The sequence below is a fragment of the Cebus imitator genome, unplaced genomic scaffold, assembly GCF_001604975.1.
Source record: "Cebus imitator isolate Cc_AM_T3 unplaced genomic scaffold, Cebus_imitator-1.0 Scaffold458, whole genome shotgun sequence".
NCBI lineage: Eukaryota > Metazoa > Chordata > Mammalia > Primates > Cebidae > Cebus > Cebus imitator.
The window spans coordinates 1,221,396-1,243,604 of record NW_016107773.1 but is presented as its reverse complement, the minus strand read 5'-3'; the positions used below and the strand labels follow the sequence as shown (position 1 = coordinate 1,243,604).

The 22,209-nt window shown below is 40.9% G+C and overlaps 1 protein-coding gene across 2 annotated transcripts in view; it reads right to left on the bottom strand.

Moving 5' to 3' along the window:
- The window catches only part of PABIR3 (PABIR family member 3), a 42,988-nt gene extending 21,819 nt beyond the window's left edge, over positions 1–21,169 (bottom strand). Inside the window, exons 1-4 of one of the 2 annotated variants that reach the window (XM_037732614.1) lie at positions 21,076–21,169; positions 20,595–20,765; positions 14,196–14,274; positions 2,976–3,032 (exon numbers count right to left, since the gene is read on the bottom strand). In XM_037732614.1, coding sequence (XP_037588542.1) covers positions 2,976–3,032; positions 14,196–14,274; positions 20,595–20,704 — 246 coding nt within the window. In that variant the 5' untranslated portion in view covers positions 20,705–20,765; positions 21,076–21,169. Of the gene's footprint in view, positions 1–2,975; positions 3,033–9,795; positions 11,341–14,195; positions 14,275–20,594; positions 20,766–20,992 lie in introns of those variants that run through there. The other variant, XM_037732615.1, reaches the window with a different exon arrangement.
- Between the last annotated feature and the right edge of the window lie 1,040 nt (positions 21,170–22,209).

Here is a 22,209-nt window from a genome sequence, read left to right as displayed (position 1 = left end):
TTTTTTTGAGACGGAGTCTTGCTCTGAAGCCCAGGCTGGAGTACAGTAGAGTGACCTTGGCTCACTGCAGCCTCCTCCTCGTAGGTTCAAGTGATTCTCTTGCCTCAGCCTCCTGAGTAGCTGAGATTACAGGCACCCACCACCATGCCTGCCTAATTTTTGTAGTTTTAGTAGACACAGGGTTTCACCATGTTGGCCAGGCTGGTCTCAAACTCCTGACCTCACGTGATCTGCCCACCTTGGTCTCCCAAAGTGCTGGGATTACAGAAGTGAGCCACCACACCCAGCCTCATGTTCTCACTTATTTGTGGGAGGTAAAAATGAAAACAATTGACCTCATGGTGATAGAGATTAGAAGGATGATTACCAGAGCCTGGAAAGGATAAATGAGGGGTGGGTGAGGAAGTGCGATGGTTAATGGGTACAAAAATTTAGTCAGAAAGAACAAATAAGACTTAGTATTTGCTAGCACAACAGGGTGTCTATAGTCGATAATAATTTAATTGTACATTAAAAAATAACTAAAAGTATAATTGGATTGTTTGTAACACAAAGGATAAATGCTTGAAGGGATGGATACTCCATTCGCCCTGATGTGATTGTTACACATTGCATGCCTATATCAAAGTATCTCATGTACTCCATGGCACGCATAAAAATTAAATTACTTTTTAAAAACCAAGGTTGTTAAAGGGTCAGTTGCAATTCTTTTCATACTCATAACAATCCTATGAGACAGCCAATATTATTCCCCTTTTTTGATAAAATCAATGCCCTTATTAATGTTGTTAAAGTGAAAGTTCAGAATGTAATGGGGAGAGAACCAGACATTTCTGTTTTGCACTTAAAATGTTAAGTTTAATAACTACAATGAAGTCAGTCAAAGAATGCATGTAAAGAAATATGCAATTTGTGCCAGGCGCAGTGGCTCATGCCTGTAATCTCAGCACTTTGGGAGGCTGAGGCGGGCAGATAACTTGAGGTCAGGAGTTCGAGACCAGCCTGATCAACATGGTGAAACCCCATCTCTACTAAAAATACAAAAAAATTAGCTGGGTGTGGTGGCACACACCTGTGATCCCAGCTACTCAGGAGGCTGAGGAAGGAGAATCCCTTGAACCCAGGAGGCGGAGGTTGTAGTGAGCTGAGACAGCAACACTGCACTCCTGCCTGGGTGACAGAGTGAGACTCCGTCTCAAAATAAATAAATAAATAAATAAATATACAACTTAAGATGTCTATCAGACCATTAAACTGCTGAAAATAACTCTTAATTTTCCATTCAATCAGTATCTAGATTGAAAATTAATGTTTTTCTACTTTCCCATCTTATTCATTTTCTACTTGCATTTCATTTAAAATGTTTATATGTCACTATGGAAATAAAGTGTGTTAAACTTATATTCCTAATCAATGTAAATTAGTATTTATATAAAGCTTCATCAGCAAATAGCAACACATAACCCATCTTCAAATATTTGACTTAATTTAGGAGAAGCAAAGAAACATATTGCACAGATAAATCAGAGGTCACTTTAACTACTCATCCAAAGTTGCTGAATTCTTTAAGAATTTCTAAAACAGCTACATACAAAAATGGGAGTAAAAGAAGCTTTACCTACTAAAAAGTAAAAAACCGGCCCGGTGTGGTGGCTCACGCCTATAATCCCAGCACTTTGGGAGGCCGAGGTGGGCAGATCAGTTGAGGTCAGGAGTTTGAGACCAGCCTGGTGAACATGACGAAACCCTGTATCTACTAAAAATACAAAAATTAGCTGGGCATGGTGGCAGGTGCCTATAATCCCAGCTACTCGGGAGGCTGAGGCAGGAGAATCGCTTGAACCCAGGAGGAGGAGTTTGCAGTGAGCCGAGATCGCGCCACTGCACTCCAGCAGGGGCAAGGCAACAGAGTGAGACTCTGTCTCAAAGAAAAAAAAGGTATGAAAAACCGTTTTTACCATACTTTCTTGGTAGTGTATGAACTGACCTTAGGAAGGCATGGCACCGGGGTGAAAGGGAGAGAGGGAAAGGAAGCAAGAGTTGGAGGACTAGTAACTAGGATCACAAGACGGTATTATGGGCTTTGTGCCACTGAAACAGCGAAAGGGGAGCTGGAAAATAATCCAGTAATTTTGGGCCAAATCTTGGTTCTGACACTCACCAACTCTGGACATTGGGTAAATTGCTAAATTTCTCCCCTTTTTAGTTTCTGACCTTATAAAGTTGTTGCAAGATAAAATGAGGCCACAGATGTAAAGTACCTATCAGTGCTAAGTGAATAACTTAAGCCTCCCTTGGGGGGAAAAATGTCTGCTTGTAGCTGGGTCAAAAAAAGAAATAACACCTCTGGTGGAGTGGTGATTTGATCTTTTGAGTTCTGTGGCTAATCCTTGGATAATTAAAAGGTTGAGTTCTGTATTAGGCTTGTGCTATTAAGCATCATGTGCATATGAGTGCACACCTACCAACCTACCCACATCCACCCACTCAACCACACACACACACACACACATACACATGTGCACAAATGCGCAAAATATAAACCAGCGAGGTACAATGTGTCCCTGATCTCAAATCACTAAGAAGTAAACACAAAACAATAGCATGAAGGCCATTTTATCCGTCAAAAAAACTCATCTGAGGGTCAAAAAAAATAATGATAACTATGGTTATTATGAAGCTGAAAATTAATTTTTATGTGTAGCATTCCACTTTCAGATCCCTGGAAGAAAGAAGCCAGGCTCAAGATAGAAAAGTATGCAGTATTTCTAGAAATTATTAATTGATTAAAATAGTGAATAAGCCAAATATAGGACTTCTTAGTTTGTTTTCTTTTTTTAAGAAATCATTCCTAGAAATAAAAACTTAATTACATGTGACCTCACTTAGAATTACTGAAACACAGGTATTTTTACAAAGAAAAATAACACTTACTTTTTTAAATGAACAGCTCTCAATTTGGAAAGTCTTCTTACCTGTTTGATTTGATGAAGGCGGCTGATGGAACCACGAAAGGGAGATGGTGGCAACAACTGAAATTTAAAATGTAGAAGTCAAGCTTGCTTTAGTGTTTCCGATTAATTATATCTAAACCTTAAGTCAATGTTGAATTACCTAAAATATTTATTTAGTGCCTTATGCATGCCAGCAACAGTATCAGTTAAGTTCAAAGTTAAAAAAAGATCCAACTGGATCTTGACTGAAAATTATACTGATCAAAAATCAACACTTTCCAAAACAGAACAAAATAACTGTTATCATAAGAAATATAGAGCAGAACATCAACAGAGGATTTTGTTCATCTCTACCTCTTCTTTCCTAAGGCACTAGATCTTAAAATTGCCTCATTTCTCTTGCCAGTTTCAGCCCATCATTAAAGCTGAGTGAGAGGTATTACCCGGAAAAAAAAAAAAAAAAAAAAGCTGAAACAGTCACTGAATCAGTAGCTTGCTTGCCAAGCATACAGCCCAAAAATCATAAACAAAATAACGACATCAAATAAACTGAAATCTACCTGGGGCAACCAAACTTTCATAATATAGAATGACTTTAAGGTAGTCACTTTCAAGTCATTTAAAAGCACATTTTACTCTTGGTTGCTAAGATACTTCTTGTCTAGGTCCTTTCTCTTTTTTGGGGGTTACTTTTTCCTTTTCAGTCTTTTCTCAATGCTTATGAGGACCCATACAAGAGGGGAATGGAAGAATGGAGGGATTTAAAGCTAAGTGTGAAAATGAAGCTTGAAAATTACCTTCAGAATTCATTTGTAAACTCTTTCTGTACTGTGCCTATTTCTTGAAATGCCAGATAATGTGTTTACCATATCTTAGTTTCAAATTCTATAAAGAGCACATTGAGTTGTACATTCAAAATATGGAATGAGGCTGGGTGCAGTGGCTCATGCCTGTAATCCCAGCAATTTGGGAGGCCTAGGCAGGTGGATCGCTTGAGGCCAGGAGTTCAAGACCAGCCTGCCCAACATCACGAAACCCTGTCTGTACTAAAAAAGCAAAAATTAGCTGAGCGTGGTGGCACGTGCCTCTAATCCCAGCTACGGAATTAAAAAAAAAAAAAAAAAAGAAAAGAAAAGACCTGGAGGCCAGCCACCATGGTGGCTCATGCCTATTATCCTGGCATTTTGAGAGGATCACTTGAGGCCAGGAATAAAAGACCAGCTTGAGCAAGATGGCAAAAACCCACCTCTACAAACAAATACATATAATGAGCACTGAGCTAGGCCCTGAGGATCCAAAGGTAAATAAGAGATTTTCCTGTCCTTGAGCAAGTCCAAGTCTAGTTAGGGGAAACTAGGTCACAGTCAAATGGCAGAACAGAGTTATGATTTGAGTTCAAAGCACAGAGAACTCTGTGTGGGGTCTTGGAGAAGACTTCATAGAGGAGTAGCAATTCATTAGAGAAGAGAAGGGAGGACATTTCAAGGAGTGAGAGTAAACAGGCAGAGAGGAATGTTCAGGGAACAGGGAGGTTCAGGGTGGCTCAAACTTAGTATCTGAGAGGGTGAAGCAGGAAACAAATTTAGGGAAATTAGGCTAAAACCAGATTGTGGTTTTTGGACTTTAGCCTTTGAGCACAGTAGGAAACCCAGAGCATAGATTCCTCTGAGTTCTCAAACCTCAAAGGTTCTTTTAAACAAGATCATATCTGCTTTAGAACGGTAACCCTAGCAGCATCATGCAGAACACATTGATGGTGGATGGAAGAGGGACTAGAAGCAGGGTCACGGGCCAGGTCACAGATGGTGAGGGTCTAAATGGAAAAGGGAGGGTGAATAGAAGGAGGTAGATTGGAGAAATGACCAAAAGGAGGGCAAAGAGGTTGCTAAGGTTCCCAGTGGAAACCAATAGATGAAGCGTGGCCATGAAAGGCAGTAAGAGGAGTGAGAAGATGAGTGTTCAAAAACGCCTGTTATCCCAGCACTTTGGGAGGCTGAGGTGGGCACATCACCTGAGGTCAGTTCGAGACCAGCCTGGGCAACAGAGTGAAACACTGTCTCTCCTAAAAATACAAAAATTAGCCACGCATGGTGGCAGGCACCTATAATCCCAGCTACTCAGGAGGCTGAGGCAGGAGAATTGCCTCAGCAATTGAACCCAGTAGGCAGAGCTTGCAGTGAGGCGAGATCGTGCCACTGCACTCCAGACTGGGCAACAGAGCAAGACACTGTCTCTAAATAAATAAATAAAAAAAATAAAGTATGTGTTTCCATGAAGCAGATAGTCTGAAATTTTATTGGGTTTTAAAATGTATCAGATGACTTTTTAAGGAATACATTACCTCACTCATTATATGTTGCTTAAAGTATTAAAATCCGTTTGTTTTTTCAAATCATTTGCTATAAAGTAGAAGAAACAGCCAAGGTTGCAAAAAGAACTATAGAAAATTGGTACGTGGGTAACTGAAAATTCACTACATATAAATTGTATTTGACAATTAGCAACAGTTACTTCACCACAATAATTCGCTATTGTCAAAATATGGCTGTTAAGTAGTTCAGTATTTTTTGAATGCTTACTAGGTTTAATGAGCTATTTTTCTGCTCAGAGGGGAATGAGAGTTTTTTCTTTAAAGAAAAACAACTAATAAGCTATAGTTATTACCCTCAGAGACCTTACAATCCATTGAAGAGTGTTGGAAGCAGATTTTATGTAAGAGACAAGGAAGTGCAGGTGAAATGAAAACAAAGTGGGGTGGGAATCAAAAGCAAAGATGAAGTGGGTGTGTGTAGGCAGCGGGGGCGGTGGGGGGGGAGGCGGGAGACAAACAAGAAAGGCTTAAGGTGGTATTTCAGTTAGACCTTGTAGGACAAAGAGTTTGTCAGCATAAGCAACAGAAAAGTGAAGGTGCTTGGCATATTTTAGGACAGGTTATTGGCCCTGTGTGAGTGGAACGCCAAGAGTTCATGGAGGGAGAAAGGACTGTGAGGCCAAAAGCGTGAAGATACTAGAAAGCTTTAAATGTCTTGCTCAAAGAGTTTGAACTGTGAAAAAATAATCTACTCTGGTATATATAGGAGAAAAGCAGGTTACACCTAATGGCATCATCTACATGCTTGGAATAGACATACTCAGATATCATCAGCCCTGAGCTTGGTTCTGTTGCTATCCAGAGGATGGGTATAGACATGTCGCACTGGACGTGGTGGCTCATGCCTGTAATCCTAGCACCTTGGGAGGCCAAGGTGGGTGGATCACTTGAGGTCAGGAGTTCTAGACCAGCCTGGCCAACATGGTGAAACCCCGTCTCCAAAAAAAAAAAAAAAATACAAAAAGGAAAAAGAGCCAGGTGTGGTGGCAGGTGCCTGGAATCCCAGCTACTCTGGAGGCTGCCACAGGAGAAGCACTTGAACCTGGGAGGCGGAGGTTGCAGTGAGCCAGATCGCACCACTACACTCCAGCCTGGACGACAGAGTGAGGCTCTGACTCAAAAAATAACAACAACAAAAATGTCTGACAGCTATGGACTATTGACTGGTGTGTAACTCAGGCTGGCCTATAGTAATCATGTTCCAGGGTTGATATTTTAAGAAAATTTGTAATTCAAATCAATAATGCTACTAGCTGACCCTTCTCACAAAAATCAGAAATCTTTTCTGGATAAAACTTACATTAAAGGGAAACATTGGATATATAATTTGTTGCTATAGGCAACAGTGTTATGAACAAGAGTTGTTGTTTCAAGCATCTATTTATATTAAATATGGTAATGGTGATAATGCATGTAATGTGATCGACACAGCGTCTGGTACATAGTATGTGCTAAATAAATGATAACTGTAACTACTGCCACCATTAGTATTACCATCATCAAATACTCTAGAATTCATCATTTAATTATACATAAACAACTTGGATTATATGCTGCACGTTTATAAAACTAGGCTATCTGTCCTCTGCTACGTAGCAGTTTTTAGTATTTTCCTATTCTATTGGATCTTTTGTTTATTTTTAATAGATTTTATTTTTTAGAGTGCTCTTCGGTTCACAGCAAAATTGAACAGAAATTATGAAGAGTTCCCACATAACCCTGGCCCTCACACATGTGCAGCCTCTCCTACCATCAACATCCCTCACCAGAACGGTACATTTGTTACAACCAGTGAATCTACATTGGCACATCATTGCCACCCAAAGTTCATAGTTTACATTTAGGTTCACTCCTGGTGTTGGACGTGCTAAGGGTTTGGACAAATGTATGACATGCATCCACCATTACAGTATGGTACACAGTAGTTTCTCTGCCCTAAAATTCCTCTATGCTCTGCCTATTCATCCTGATCTTTTTTTTTATCTTCCTCTTCCTCCTCCTTCTCCTCCTCCTCTTCTTCTTCTTCTCTTCCTCCTCCTCCTCTTCCTCCTCCTTCTTCTGTCTTAGTCTGTTACCCAGGCTACAGTACAGTGGCCAAATCTTGGCTCACTGCAACCTCTGCCTCCTGGGTTCAAGTGATTCTCCTGCCTCAGCCTCCCAAGTAGCTGGGATTACAGGCACCCGCAACCACCCCCTGCTAATTTTTGTATTTTTAGTAGAGATGGGGTTTCACTGTGTTTGCCAGGATGGTCTCAAACTCCTTACCTCGTGATCCACCTCAGCCTCCCAAAGTGCTGGAATTACAAGCATGCGCCACCCCACCTGGCCTTATCTCACTCAGTTCTCACAGCAACCCCATGAGGTAGGCATTATTAGCACCCTCATTTTGCCTCAGGAAGACTGAGGGCCACTGATTTAGCAACTTGCCCAAGGGGTTATATAGTCATTGCTAGAACTGGAATTCAAATACAGGTAATGAAGAATCTGTCGATTAACCTAGTCCCTATTGTTAGACATTCAGACTGTTGCCATATTTTTTCTAGCTCACATAAACAATGTTGTAATATCTTTTAAGCTAATGTTTGTGTACATCCCTATTGTTAGACATTCAGACTGTTGCCATATTTTTTGCTAGCTTATACAAACAATGTTGTAATAATATCTTTTAAGCTAATGTTTGTGTACATCCTTAATTCCTTGGCATAAATTCATAGAGCTGGAATTTCTTGGTTGGAAGGTTGTTGATACACATTGCCAAGCTGCCTCCAGATAACTTACACAAATTTACTTCCCAGTAGTGTATTAGAATGCCTACTTCCTTGTACCCTTTCAACATTAGATACTGTGATTTTTTTTCTTTTTTACCTTGAACCTCTGATATTGCTAATTAAAAAAAAATTTATATGCCCATTCTTAAGGCATACTATAAAAATAATCAAATTTTCAAAGCAAGCAGAAAACATTGTGATTTACACACAGTTTTGGAGATTCTTACCCATTGTTTTCCTTCAGTAGCACTAATTGAGAAGTTGTGCAGTAGCATGAACAGAATCTGAAAAATTTAGTTTTTCCTGAAAAAATCTCATATACACGTGGATATATGTGTACATGTATACATTTTGTGTGTATATGCATATACATGTATACATGTATGTATATGTGTACACAGAATACACATATACAAATATACATATATACACACAAACACACCTTTCAAGAAGCAGAATTTTATTATTTTATTATTATTATTTTTTTTTGAGACAGAGTTTCACTCTTGTGGCCCAGGCTGGAGTGCAATTGCACAATCTTGGCTCACCACAACCTCCGCCTCCTTGGTTCAAGTGATTCTCGTGCCTCAGCCTCCCAAGTAGCTGGGATTACAGGCATGTACCACCACGCTTGGCTAGTTATGTATTTTTAGTAGAGACAGGGTTTCTCCATGTTGGTCAGGCTGGTCTGGAACTCCTGGCCTCAGGTAATCCACCCACCTCGGCCTCCCAAAGTGCTGGGATTACAGGCGTGAGCCACCACACCCAGCAATGAAGATGCAGAATTTTAATACGTTTAATTCATGCTACCGAAGTTCACATCTTCATCGATCAAATGCACAGAAAATACACAATATATAACATGAAACCTTATGGTTTGTGAAGTTTATAATCTAAGGAAAAAGATATGCTAAACTGAACTTAAATGTATACATATACTTTCTATAGAAATTATGACACTGGCTGTATTATAATGACATATCATAAGTAAGACAATTACCTTTTATTTTTTAATTTTTTATTTAACTTTTATTTTAGGTTTGGCAGTACATGTGAAGGTTTGTTACATGGATAAACACGTGTCACCAGAGTTTGTTGTACGTATTATCTTTTTGTTTTTGTTTTGTTTTGTTTTGTTTTTTGAGATGGAGTCTTGCTCTGTCACCCAGGCTGGAGTGCAGTGGCATAATCTCGGCTCACTGCAACCTCTGCCTCCCAGGTTCAAGCGATTCTCCTGTCTTAGCCTCTTAAGTAGTTGAGACTACAGGCATGTACCATCATGCCTGGCTAATTTTTTTGTATTTTTAGTAGAAACGTGGTTTCACCATGTTGACCAGGCTGGTCTCAAACTCCTGACCTCAGGTGATCTGCCCGCCTTGGCCTCCCAAAATGCTGGGATTACAGGTGTGAGCCACTGCGCCTGGCCTGCTGTACATACTATTTCATCGCCCATGTATTAAGCCCAGTACCTAATAGTTTTTGTTTTTTTTTGAGACGGATTCTCGCTGTCGCCCAGGCTGGAGTGCAGTGGCATGATCTCGGCTCACTGCAACCTCTGCCTCCCGGGTTCAAGCGATTCTCCTGCCTCACCCTTCCGAGTAGCTGGGACTACAGGCACGTGCCACCATGCCCGCTAATTTTTTGTATTTTTAGTAGAGACGGGGTTTCACCATGTTGACCAGGATGGTCTCAATCTCCTGACCTCATGATCAGCCCACCTCAGCCTCCCAAAGTGCAGGGATTACAGGCATAAGCCACCGCGCCCAGCTAATAGTTATCATTTCTGCTTCCCTCCTCACACCCTCCCCGCTCAAGTAGACCCCAGTGTCTGTTGTTTCCTTGCGCACATAAGCTCTTATCATTTAGCTCCCACTTGTAAGTGAGAACAACATGGTATGACAAATTTGTTTCATAAAATAATGAAAGATTTCCTAGAAGAGATAATTTTTAATGACTACCTAAGGGATGGGAAAGAACTAGTTTAGGTTCAGACAAAGGCTTAGGATTTCCAACTGAAAAACTTTGTCCAGGAAATCGTGAGAAGATTGACTGAAATTGATGATACCAGCAGGGAGACAGTGTGAAATGTCTGAGGTAGTAGGATTTGAACTTGAGCAACAGAATCATAAGCTACAAGAAGGACTTTTAATTGGACAAAATGTGGATCAAACATTGTATTGGCCAATTCTTTTAGTAATAATGTGAGAAATTAATTGTAGAAAACAAGACTTCTGGAAGAGAATTGTCCCCAAATTAAGTACTACAAGTGGCGTTTGCAAAGGAATTACCTTAGATAATTTTTCCACATGAAACAAAGTATTAAAATAGAAATAATGAGTTTCCTCAGATGTAATAAACCTCACTGGTATCTTTTGTGTAAATTTCCCACTGTGCCTTTCTCTCCCACTCCAGGAGAGTAAAAAGTCCTTGGAAGGAACTAAGATTATCAGCACCAAAGAACAATGTCATGGTGTGAAGCAGGCTGGGAGTAGAAGTAGGGGGAGGTTAGGGAGGGTTCTGGGTGAAGCTAATTCCCAACAATTATCTCCAGTGAAGGAATTAAGATAGGAGGAAAAATCAAACCTAGTTCCATTTAAGAGAGATCACCATAAACTAATATTGTAAAGACATTAAGATTTTTAAAAATTATTTTTCATTTTCCTAGGTTTGCTGTTTTTAAGCCATCTTGAACTACAGTAACTACAGACAAAATGCTCAGAAAATCCTAAACAAAGGGTTGTACACTATGTTCATAAATGTCTCTGCCTAGTTTCAGAAATGATTTAAGGTGGCCTATAATGCTACTTGACACCAACTGAACATGGGCTGGATGCACAGGGCACAAAGCAGGGCAGGAATGTACTACATGCCTGTGACTTTGTGGGCCATACAGTAGATTTGGGGTTTGTGGCTGCCAATGTGAAAAGCAAAATCTAATGAGATAGATGTCAGTAGACATAAAATTAGAACAGATGAATTGCTCAAGAAAAGCACAACCTTTTTTCTTAGGAAGATGAGACATTCCCCCTGCTTCCTTTGGAAGAGGAGGGGGTGGGGATGGAGAAGTGAGGCAGTGACACGCAGATTGAGCAAAAGTGCCAGAATTCCTGGTGGGAGAGAAAGAAACAGGCATGCCAACTTCAGAGTTGTTAGGAGATAAAGCAAAAGGGTGATTTGAGAGAAGGCAGTCTCAATGTCAGAAGAGGTGTTCGGGCTTCTGTTCAACAGAAGTGGGTGGAGTGATTTCCTGAGAGAAGTGAAGAAAATATTTGCACTTAATTAAACAAAATAATTGTGAGAGAACAGTTTTTTTTTAAACAATGCTTAGAAAATATGCAACTTTATTTATTTTTGTGTTGAATGAAACCTATGGTTCTTCAATGCCTTCTGTCACAGTGATTTGTTTCTAAAACATTGCTTTACCTACATATGTAGAGACACACACACGCACACACACAAACACACACACATTTTTTTCTCATATGGAGTCCCTCTCTGTTGCCCAGGCTAGAGTGCTGTGGTACGACTACAACCTCCACCTACCAGGTTCAAGCGATTCTCCTGCCTCACCCTCCCGAGTAGCTGGGATTACAGGTGCCTGCCACCATGCCTGGTTAATTCTTGTATTTTTAGAGATGGGGTTTTGCCATGTTGGGCAGGCTGGTCTCGAACTCCTGACCTCAGGTAATCTGCCCACCTCAGCCTCCAAAAGTGCTGGGATTACAGGTGTAAGCTACCACACCTGGCTGTACAGTGCCATTTATAGGTCCTCGCCTCTCAGTCATTCTTCAGCCCAATCAAATCTGGCTTCATCTCACTGCACGCCTCCTTCAACTGAAAGTGTTTTCAAATATAAAAATTTGGCCAGGCTTGGTGGCTCACATGTGTAATCCCAGCACTTTAGGGGGCTGAGGTGGGTGGATCACGAGGTCAGGAGTTTGAGACCACCCTGGCCAATATGGTGAAACCCCATCTCTACTAAAAATACAAAAATTAGCCGGGCGTGGTGGTGGGCGCCTGTAGTCCAAGCTGCTCGGGAGGCTGAGGCAGGAGAATCGCTGGAGCCGGGGAGGCGGAGGTTGCAGTGACCCGATATGGTGACACTGCACTCCAGTCTGGCAACAAAGCCAGTCTCCATCTCAAAAAAAAAAAAAAAGACTGGATAGGCATGAAAGGCTTTGAGAGGCAAGCAGGTGATCAACAAATATTGTTGAATGAATGAATAAATGACTAAGTGGAAAGAAGAAAGATTCATTTAATGAACAGTTCTAATTTCTCCCACTATAACATTAATGCATTTGTGGGAATAATATTGAGTATCAAAATCTATGAAAAGGAAAATGTTTAGTTTCATGATTAGTGAACAATATTTTTAAATAGGTATCAAGCTATATTTCACCAAAAAAAATATTTCACTAAAATGTATTCGATAGATTTTATCACATTAAAAAATCATAAATCTATAATACATAACACATAACATATAAATTACCAAACTGATTCAAGAAGAAATAGAAAATCTCAACTGACCTATAACAAGAGATAGAACTGGTAATAAAAAACCTCCCAACAAAGAAATGTCAGATGGTTTCAATGCTGAACTCCACCAAACATTTAAAGAATCAACACTAGGCCGTGTGCAGTGGCTCATGCCTGTCATTCCTGCACTGTGAATGCTGAGGCGGGCGGATCACCTAAGTTCAGGAGTTTGAGACCAACCTGGCCAACGTGATGAAACCCCGTCTCTACTAAAAAACACACAAACAAAAAACAAACAAACAAAACTAGCTGGGCAGGGTGGTGGGTGCTTGTAATCCCAGCTACTTGGGAGGCTGAGGTGAGAGAATTGCTTGGACTTGGGAGGCAGAGGTTGCAGTGAGCCAAGATTGTGCCACTGCACTCTAGCCTGGGCAACAGAGTGAAACTCTGTCAAAAAAAAAAAAAGGAAAGGAAAAGGAAAAATACTCGGCAAGTAAAAGGAAACTTCCTTAACATGATAAAGGGCAGTTACTAAAAACTCACAGCTAATATCATATTCAATGGTGAAGGACTGAAAGCTTCCCCCCTTGGATGAGGAACAAGACAAGGATATGCACTTTAGAAACCAGAGAGAGGTGGTAGGTGAACAACATTGTGAATGCACCAAACGTCATTGAATTGTATACTTTAAAATAGTTAATTGAATGTTATGTGGATTTCATCTCAATAAAAAAAAAAATCAGCCAGGCACAGTGGCTCACGCTTGTAATCCCAGCACTTTGGGAGGCTGAGGTGGGTCGATCACCTGAGGTCAGGAGTTCAAGAACAGCCGGGCCAAGATGGCGAAACCTCGTCTCTACTAAAAAAAAATACAAAAAATTAGCCAGGTGTGGTGGTGGGCACCTATAATTCTAGCAACTCAGGAGGCTGAGGCAGGAGAACTGCTTGAACCTGGGAGGCAGAGGTTGCAGTGAGCCGAGATCATGCCACTGCACTCCAGCCTGGGCAACAGAGAGACTCCATCTCAAAAAAAAAAAAAAAATCATATAATGAATCATGTATTCACTTTGGCTTACTGATCTACAAGTATATTCCCTATGTTTACAGGATAATTAGTAGAAAAGAGTTATAATTTAGAGATTACATTGTAACACCATGAAAAGCAAATTTTATTTACAATTCAATATAAATGTGAGATAAAAGTCTAACTAAAAGCCTGAAAACTACTTTTAGGAGAGTCTGCAAATTTTCCTCTCAAAGTTAGAATTTTCTTTAAAAAAATTGGAAACCAGATGGTCTTATACATAAAATCTCAATGTTAAATCCATATGGGATTTAAAAATTAATTCTGTTGCAGCTGCAGCAATCATAACCGTAGTCAGTGTGTTTATTTTTCCTTCAGTAATGTTTAGAGCAGTGTTTCTCAAAGTGGGAACTTGTTAGAAACGCAGATTCTCAAGCTCCACCCCCAATCTACTTAATCAGAAACCCTGGGGGTGAGACTCCCGCTGGCCATCTGTGTTTTAATAAGCCCTCCCTGTGAATGCTCATGTTTGAAGACCATTAGTTAAGACCAATAGGCACCAGTCTTGGACAGGGAGGCCACTATAAGCATTTTCTTACCAGAGAATGTTGATTCCCAAACGTTTTTCTGTTTGTCCTAACTCTTAATGTGTCAGCTTGCAACACCTGTGAATTAAAACTAAAAAGAAAAAATTTGTTATATAAAATCCATTACAAAATTCTTTTAAAGCAGATTTCAAATACTTAAACAGTAAGGGTAAAGGCAAGCTGTGCAAAGGTAGAAATTCACACACACACACACACACACACACACACACACACACACACACACACACACGGCCTTAGTTGGCTGAGCCTAAACAGGTCTCCATATAAGGTAAGGAATTCTCTAGCACACTACTTTACTTCTAATCATGCTACAGAGAATAAGTATAATTTATTGTGACCTTGGAAATACATCATTTTCAGTGTAAACCTGTAAATGATTTAAATTTATGTTCAGAGCAACAATGTGCAAATACCAATTCCCTCTCAACTCCCAAAGTGTCACAGGAATAAGAGGAATAACCAATAGCAGGGGTTGATGGAACTGAGATTTTTCACAGATGTGTTTTGTTTGGCCTACACAGTGTTAAAAATGTTTTTGAATTTGTTTTGTACACTGTGAGATTTCGCATTAAGAAAAAACACAGATTCCAACTTTCTGGCTTCTATTGAAAAGTTGCAAGATTTTGCAACACTGGGCCACATTCCCATGATAACAATGGACTGAAGTTGTGCAGCTGCAGCCCACTGAAGATGGATCTGTGTCCTCAGGTTTGATGGTTGCCCACCCAAGTGAATCCTATTTGACCTTGTAATCCCGAAGAAATCATCATGTCATTTTTTTTTTTTTTTTTTCAGAGACGTGGTCCTGCTATATATTCCCCAGGCTGCCCTCAAACTCCTAGGCTCAACAATGCTCCTGCCTCAGCCTCTCAAGTAGCCATGACCACAGATCCCAGCTGTGCCTGGCATCTTTTCCTTTTCATTATAACTTTTTATTTTGAAACGATTTGAGACTCACAAGAAGTTGCAAAAAGAATACAGATGGTTCGCATGCACCCTGCATCCAGGTACCTCCTATATGAGAAATCATCTGTAACCCTTTTTTGTTTTAGCTGCCTATAGCCAATCAACTGCCAGTATTTTAGATTTTACCTCTATACTCGCTCCCTCTGATATCCACCTGATTCTTTTCAGGCTCCTTGCCAAAAACCAATTCAAGGCCTTTTTCCTTTTCTGCAGACTGACTGCCGTAGACTAATTGGGCTCCTTGCCTCTCTTCTTTCCCTTCTCCGGGCTATCTAACAGACTACCGGGGGCACCTTCTTAAAGAACAGTTTGCTCACAACTTTCAGTGACTCTCTTCAGTGCCTGTCAGATTCAGTTATGTTCTTTACTATGACATTCAAAGCCCTCCACAGTTTGGCTCCAGACTCTTCAATTTCATGGACAAGTACAATTTCAAAACAAAATCTAGGCAGAAACATACATTGCCACTTATTTCTTTTGCCAAGTCATTTCTTTAAAAAAAAATTCCACCATTGGCCGGGTGCAGTGGCTCACACCTGTAATCCCAACACTTTGGGAAGCCGAGGCAGGTGGATCACAAGGTCAAGAGATCGAGACCATCCTGGCCAACATGGTGAAGCCCCATCTCTACTAAAAATACAAAAATTAGCTGGGCGTGGTGGTGTGCGCCTGTAATCCCAGCAACTCAGGAGGCCGAGGCAGGAGAATTGCCTGAACCCGGGAGGCGGAGGCTGCTGTGAGCAAAGATGGTGCCACTGGACTCCAGCTGGGTAACAGAGTGAGACTGTCTTAAAAAAAAAGAAAAAAGAAAAAAAAAATCCCACCATTGACCAACACCATCATTTCATTCGTAAAAGGACATTTTGGTATTTAAAAAATAAGAGAATAACAGTCTCAGAGTACAGTACAGCCCTGCCCAGGAAGGACAATTAACAACTATATAATGACATCTTTAATTATGCTGTACTTAACTTCTCCAAAAGCATGGATTGGTAAAAACTTCATCTGAGATCAGCACTAATCAGCAGATGAACATTTGGGAGTCAGGGGTTCAGGCAAAGTGGAACATTCAGTTCTCTGGAATACATCTATGCGTTTCTGCCTTCAAGTCTGTTGTATATGTAATACTTAAAATGCTATCCCAACCCCAGCCCCCTCTCTTCCAGGGTGTCTCCCTCCCTTCTTTGAATTCCCCTAGCACTTTCTTTAGCTCCCTAAGCACTTATCTGACTCTACCATACATTTAAGTCCTTTGAGTATTTATATTCCCTATTAAAGCTTATTGAGCCCTGAGACACATCTTTGCAACATGATAATTTGCATACAACAGATCGTCATTCAATATTTTGTGAATGAGAAGGTATATGGATGTATCTAATTTTACTTCTATTCCCAGTCATTTTCTTTGTGAGAATAGGAATATGTTCTGGCAGTCACTTATAAGAAAACTGGAGGGACAGTAATGGGCTATTTCTTTCCACTCTCTTTCGTGAATGTGTGTAAGGGGCCTAATTCTTAGGGCTGGCAATGATATATTCTCTCCTAAATTTGCCAATTTTAGTAAGACTATAACTGAAAGAAAGAACTCAGGCAGCATATACTTCAACTGGTATGCATCATTCAACATGAATTTATAAAACCCTAGGTGATATCTGAACTGAGCTAAGTGCTACTTCTAACTTGGAAAAAGCAGAGGTAGTATATAACTGGATGGATGTTCAACGTTCCACATCAAACGATCAATAAACAGCTCTGTCTAAACTATAATAGATTTACGTCATAATATTCCCAAAGCAATAATTTTTCATGGCTGCTATTCTTCCACGTTCCTAGGAGTTCAATAAACCAGAGGGTGGGCAAACTTTTTCTGCAAAGGGCCATATTAGGCTTTGTGGGCCATATAGTATCTGTTGCAACTCCTCAGTTCTGCCACTGCAGTGGGAAAGTAGCCATGGATAATAAGTAAATAAATGGGCATGGTTCCATTCTAATAAAATTTTATTTGCAAAGTCAGGTGATGGGATGGATTTGGCTTTGGGGCAGTGATTTGCCTTTCAAATAGAATTGAGGGCCAGGTGCGGTGGCTCATGCCTACACTCCCAGCACTTTGGGAGGCCAAGGCAGGCAGATCACCAGGTCAGGAGTTCGAGACCAGCCTGGCCAACATGGTGAAAACCTGTCTCTAATAAAAATACAAAAATTAGCTGGGCATGGTGGTGCACACCTGCAGTTCCAGCTACTCGGGAGGCTGAGGCAGGAGAACTGCTTGAACCTGGGAGGCAGAGGTTGCAGTGAGTCAAGATTGTGCCACTGCACTCCTGCCTGGGCAACAGAACAAGACTCCATAAAAAAAAAAAAAAAAAAGAATTGAGGAAGTCACAGTTTAAATGCAGGGTCAAGGTAGAGGTTTTTAAGGTAGGGAGACACTGGCAGGAATACAAGAACCTAATTTCTGAGTCTTTGAATAATGGTCAGAGAAAGAGAAGGAAAAAAAACCTCCTAGCTTTAAATATAGTTAGACACCAGTAATAAAGTCAGTCACCTACAGAGATAAAAAGTATAAAGAAACAAGAGGTTCAAAACTTTTGACACTGGAATTTTTATTAGTACAAGATATACACAAAACAGTGCAGAAACTTCTTCGAAACAGTAACACTGTATTGAGAAGAGTTGACGTGAAAGAAACAAATGTAAGGAATTTAATTCTGCAAACACCGGTGCAAGAGGGTCCTTATATAGAAGAAACATCAAGCAAAGTTCGAAAACTACTTGAAAGAGGTGCAATAATGTTTAGCAAGCTAAATTTTTCTACAACAGCACAAAACGTGCCCTCAGATTATTTGGGTAAGTTCGGTGACCTGAGGCATGTCACATCATTCCTGTTACTTCTTTCTGATGGACTAGAGTCCCTGGACTCTGTCCACTTTGTGGTTTCTATATCTTTAACTCCTACTAAAGAAATATGCTAGTGACTCTCACCTTTCTGAAAATAATGTTTTACTACCAGGTATAGATTAGAAAGAGGTAGTACACAAGTGTTAGAGGGCCAAGGAAGGGAAAAAAAGAGAAAAGTGAGCAGTATACATACGCAAATGAGAACTGAGGCAAAAATGAATTCAACTAAGGCTCGGTGTAATCCTAAATTTTTCTTGCTTCAGAATAACTTTTCTGACCACACCCTACATTTTCTACAACAGCACAAAAAATGCCCTTAGATCATTTGGGAAAGTTCCCTGACCTCAGGCATGTCACATCATTCCTGTTACTTCTTTCTGATGGACTAGAGTCCCTGGGCTCTGTCCACTTTGTGGCTTCTATATCTTTCAACTCCTAGTAAAGAAATATGCTAGTGACCCTCATCATTCTGTACAAATTTTACTTCATGCATCAGGATTTTAAGCTATGGAATCCAACATTGTAGCTATGCTCTAATATGATAAAAGAAAAATAAAAACCAAACACAAAAAACAAATCACTTGCAGAACAAAACAAGGTATGAAGGGATAACTGAGATCTGTTTCCAGGACTCTGAGGATTAGGAAAGGGGCCCAGCCCACGCCTTCTCTGGCGTATTTAATACATTAAATAGGATCTAAAGGTTCTTTCAAGTCAACATCCTCCATCATCTATTTGCAACCTATTTCTTCTTTTTATATTGACTTCAATAAAGCCAGCATTCTCCCTACTGCTCTCTTCTCCTAGTAGAATGGGTCCCTTAATTCCTTTATTGCCACAACAGGATTAGAGCAAAATCCTGAGTGTATAAAATGTTCTTGTTCTCAGCACAACATGCAGAGTCCCCGTTATATGTTTTTCTGGCAGCCTATTTTAAAAAGGTAATGTATTTTCTTTCAGTCAATCTTCGTTTACTTTTCACTTTGTGAACAATATATTTTCTCCTACTTCAAATGACCCCAAAGCAGCATTTATTTAGAGTTAATCAGCTTAGATATTGATTAGCAGTGGACAGAACAGTCGTTTAGGAGTAAGGAAACAGAGGTTCCTAGTACTGCCTGTGCCGCTCAACATGTCATTTTGGAGATTTATGGGCCTCAGTATGCTCATACGTTAAACGAGGAGGGTAAAGCTGGTCTCTGAATCCCTTTCTGATAGTCTATGATATTGTGAATTACAACTATCAATTAGTATGATGCCACAAAAGGTGAGGGGCAAAGTTAGTAACGTATGTAGTGAATGCATTATTCAGATATTTTTACAATATCTAGAAAATCTTATATACTGAAATGTGAGATCCAAAATCTCATTTTAAAACTCTAGTTTAAGAAATAAGATTTAGTAATGCTAGACCTTCAGAAATACAGTTAATCATCACTTAGCACAGTGTTTTAAAATCCTTTTTCCATTATTGACCCTCTAAAAAGTCTCTTTAGACATTTTCCCCAATTGCTCCCCATGAAATTTTAATAACACATATGTACTATGTATGTGTATGTACTGTATGTATATCTGTATACATAAAAAGAGCAAAAATTTTTCACACACCCCTAAGGACTATTTTCTCCACCCTTGGGGAGTTACCACCCAGCATGAATGTGTAATTTAGGAGATCAAGCTTCTGTGGTATCAAAACTTTTTGCTCCAGTAAAAAATATGTGTAGGCAGGGCCCGGTGGTTCATATCTGTAATCCCAGCACTTTGGGAGGCCGAGGCAGGCAGATCACCTGAGGCCAGGAGTTCCAGACCAGCCCGGCCAACATGACAAAACCCCGTCTCTACTAAAAATACAAAAAATTAGCCAGGTGTGGTGGCGGACTCGTGTAATTCCAGCTACTAGGGAGGTTGAGGCACGAGAATCGCTTGAACCCGGGAGGTGGAGATTACAGTAAGCTGAGATCGTGCCACTGCACTCCAGACTAGGCGACGGAGCAAGACTCTGTCTAAAAAATATGTGTGTGTGTGTGTGTGTGTGTGTGTGTGTGTGTGTGTGTGTAAAAGTCCAAAGCTTATTTGCTTGACAATCATTTTCATTCAAGAGGCTGTAGGTGAAGGTCAGAGGTGACAAAGCAGCTGAAATGACAAATATTAGAGTCATGGCAGAAGATCTGGAGGTGAGTGGGGGAGGATGCTAAATTTCTTCAAAGGAGTGGGTAAGAAATGGGCTGAAGTTAGAAAAAAGTCCTGCTCCACACCAATTGGCTGCTGCTTTGGTTCCGGGTGGACTGTCAGGAGAGGACATTCAGGTTTAGATGTCTGTCAACCTTAGGGTAGATGCGCACTCTCCGTCAGGTCAGCCCATCCCACTACCCCCACCGAAGGTTGAGGGTGGGATTTCTGGACACCAGGAACAAGGGAGATATCTGCAGAACCTCAACAAATAAAGGGACGGGAATTCTATAGGAAATCACTTTCCTGAGCACCTCCTCCCCACCCGCTTGCCTCCTCCAGTATCTCAACCCGGCTCACCCAAGTCCATTGATCAAAGGGGCACTGCTGACTCTTCTCAAAATGTTGCTGTCTGAGGTGGTGGAAGTCGGCGGCAGCTCGAAATCTAGTTCCATTTTCTCCTGCGCCATGTCTGGATCGAAGAATAAGTTCTCAAGGTTTTCTGGCTCCAGTTCACACAAGGAAAGCCGACTAAGTGGCAGATGATGTAAGAAGAGACGCAAAGGGGAAAAAGAGAAGAGGGGAGAAAGCTCTTAGATGAGTAGGGGTGCCCACCTTTGCAGCCCTAGCATGCCTAACATCAGTGAACACAAAGTTAGGCAGGACTGGCTCCGAACCGCCTATCTCCCATGGTAGGGGTCTCTAACAATGAGAAGGTCCCCCACCTCCAACTCTATAATGTAACTGGGGAATTTAACCTGTCACCGCCGCATATCCTCTTCATCTCTCTCAGCCCTGGCAATTCATGGTAAGCCTTTCGGGACAAAACAAAAACTACAACCTGCCGCCTTTGACAATCAGCTGGGTCCCGCCCCTCGGAGCCGGCGCTACTCTTCCAGCGAGACCACAAGGATTGTGACGCACAATGACGTCACTTTACGCGCCTTTGTCCGCTTTCCCAGTGGCGCAAGCGCAAAGAAGTCGCTTTCTTCCCCATATCCCGCCCGCTTTCCTTTTTCCCCAAAGCCCACCCGCCGTGGTTGTGCCTCTTTTCTTTTGCTAACCCTGGCACGGTTTCCATAAGCATTATTTAGAAATGAAAGCGTTGGGAGGAGTGAGTTCCTTTTTGCTCTATGCCTGGTACTCAGTTTTCTCATCATCCCTTTATGAGTGAGGCCAACAAGCTTCTAACCTCCTATGATGCATTTTTCCATCCTGTAACAGCACACATACTACACCTTAGTAATTTTACAAAAGCAAAAGTCTGAAAAGGAAAAGAAAAGATACTACTACCTAGGTGCTTAGAGGCCACTTGGTCCCAAAGAGGCTTGCTAAGGCAGTAACCTAATTGAGCTCATTTGGCAAACTAATTACTGTTTTCAGTGTGGTTTCTTTCTTTTTTTTTTTTTTAACCATAATTGTACAGTGTGGGTTTTTTTGTTTGTTTTTTGGGGGGGTGTTTTTTGAGATGCAGTTTCGCTCCTGTTGCTCAGGCTGGAGTGCAGTGACCGTAGTCTCAGCTCCCGTGATTCTCTTGCCTCAGCCTCCCGAGTAGCTAGGATCACAGGTACCCACCACCACATGTGGCTAATTTTTGTATTTTTAGTAGAGACAGGGTTTCACCATGTTGGCCAGGCTGGTCTCAAACTCCTGACCTCAGGTGATCTGCCCACCTCCGCCTCCCAAAGTGCTGGGATTACAGGCATGAGCCACCGCGACCAGCCACCGTGTGTATTTTTACATTATATTTAATCTGGCTCCTCACAAATCATTCATATAAAAAACAAAGACCTCAGCTAATTTACAAGATTTGAGTTAAAGCAGTAAGACTTTTCTTAAAACAAATATCGGCCAGACACGGTGGCTCACGCCTGTAATCCCAGCACTTTGAGAGGCCGATGCGGGCAGATCACGAGGTCAGGAGATCCAGACCATCCTAACCATAATGAAACCCCACCTCTACTAAAATACAAAA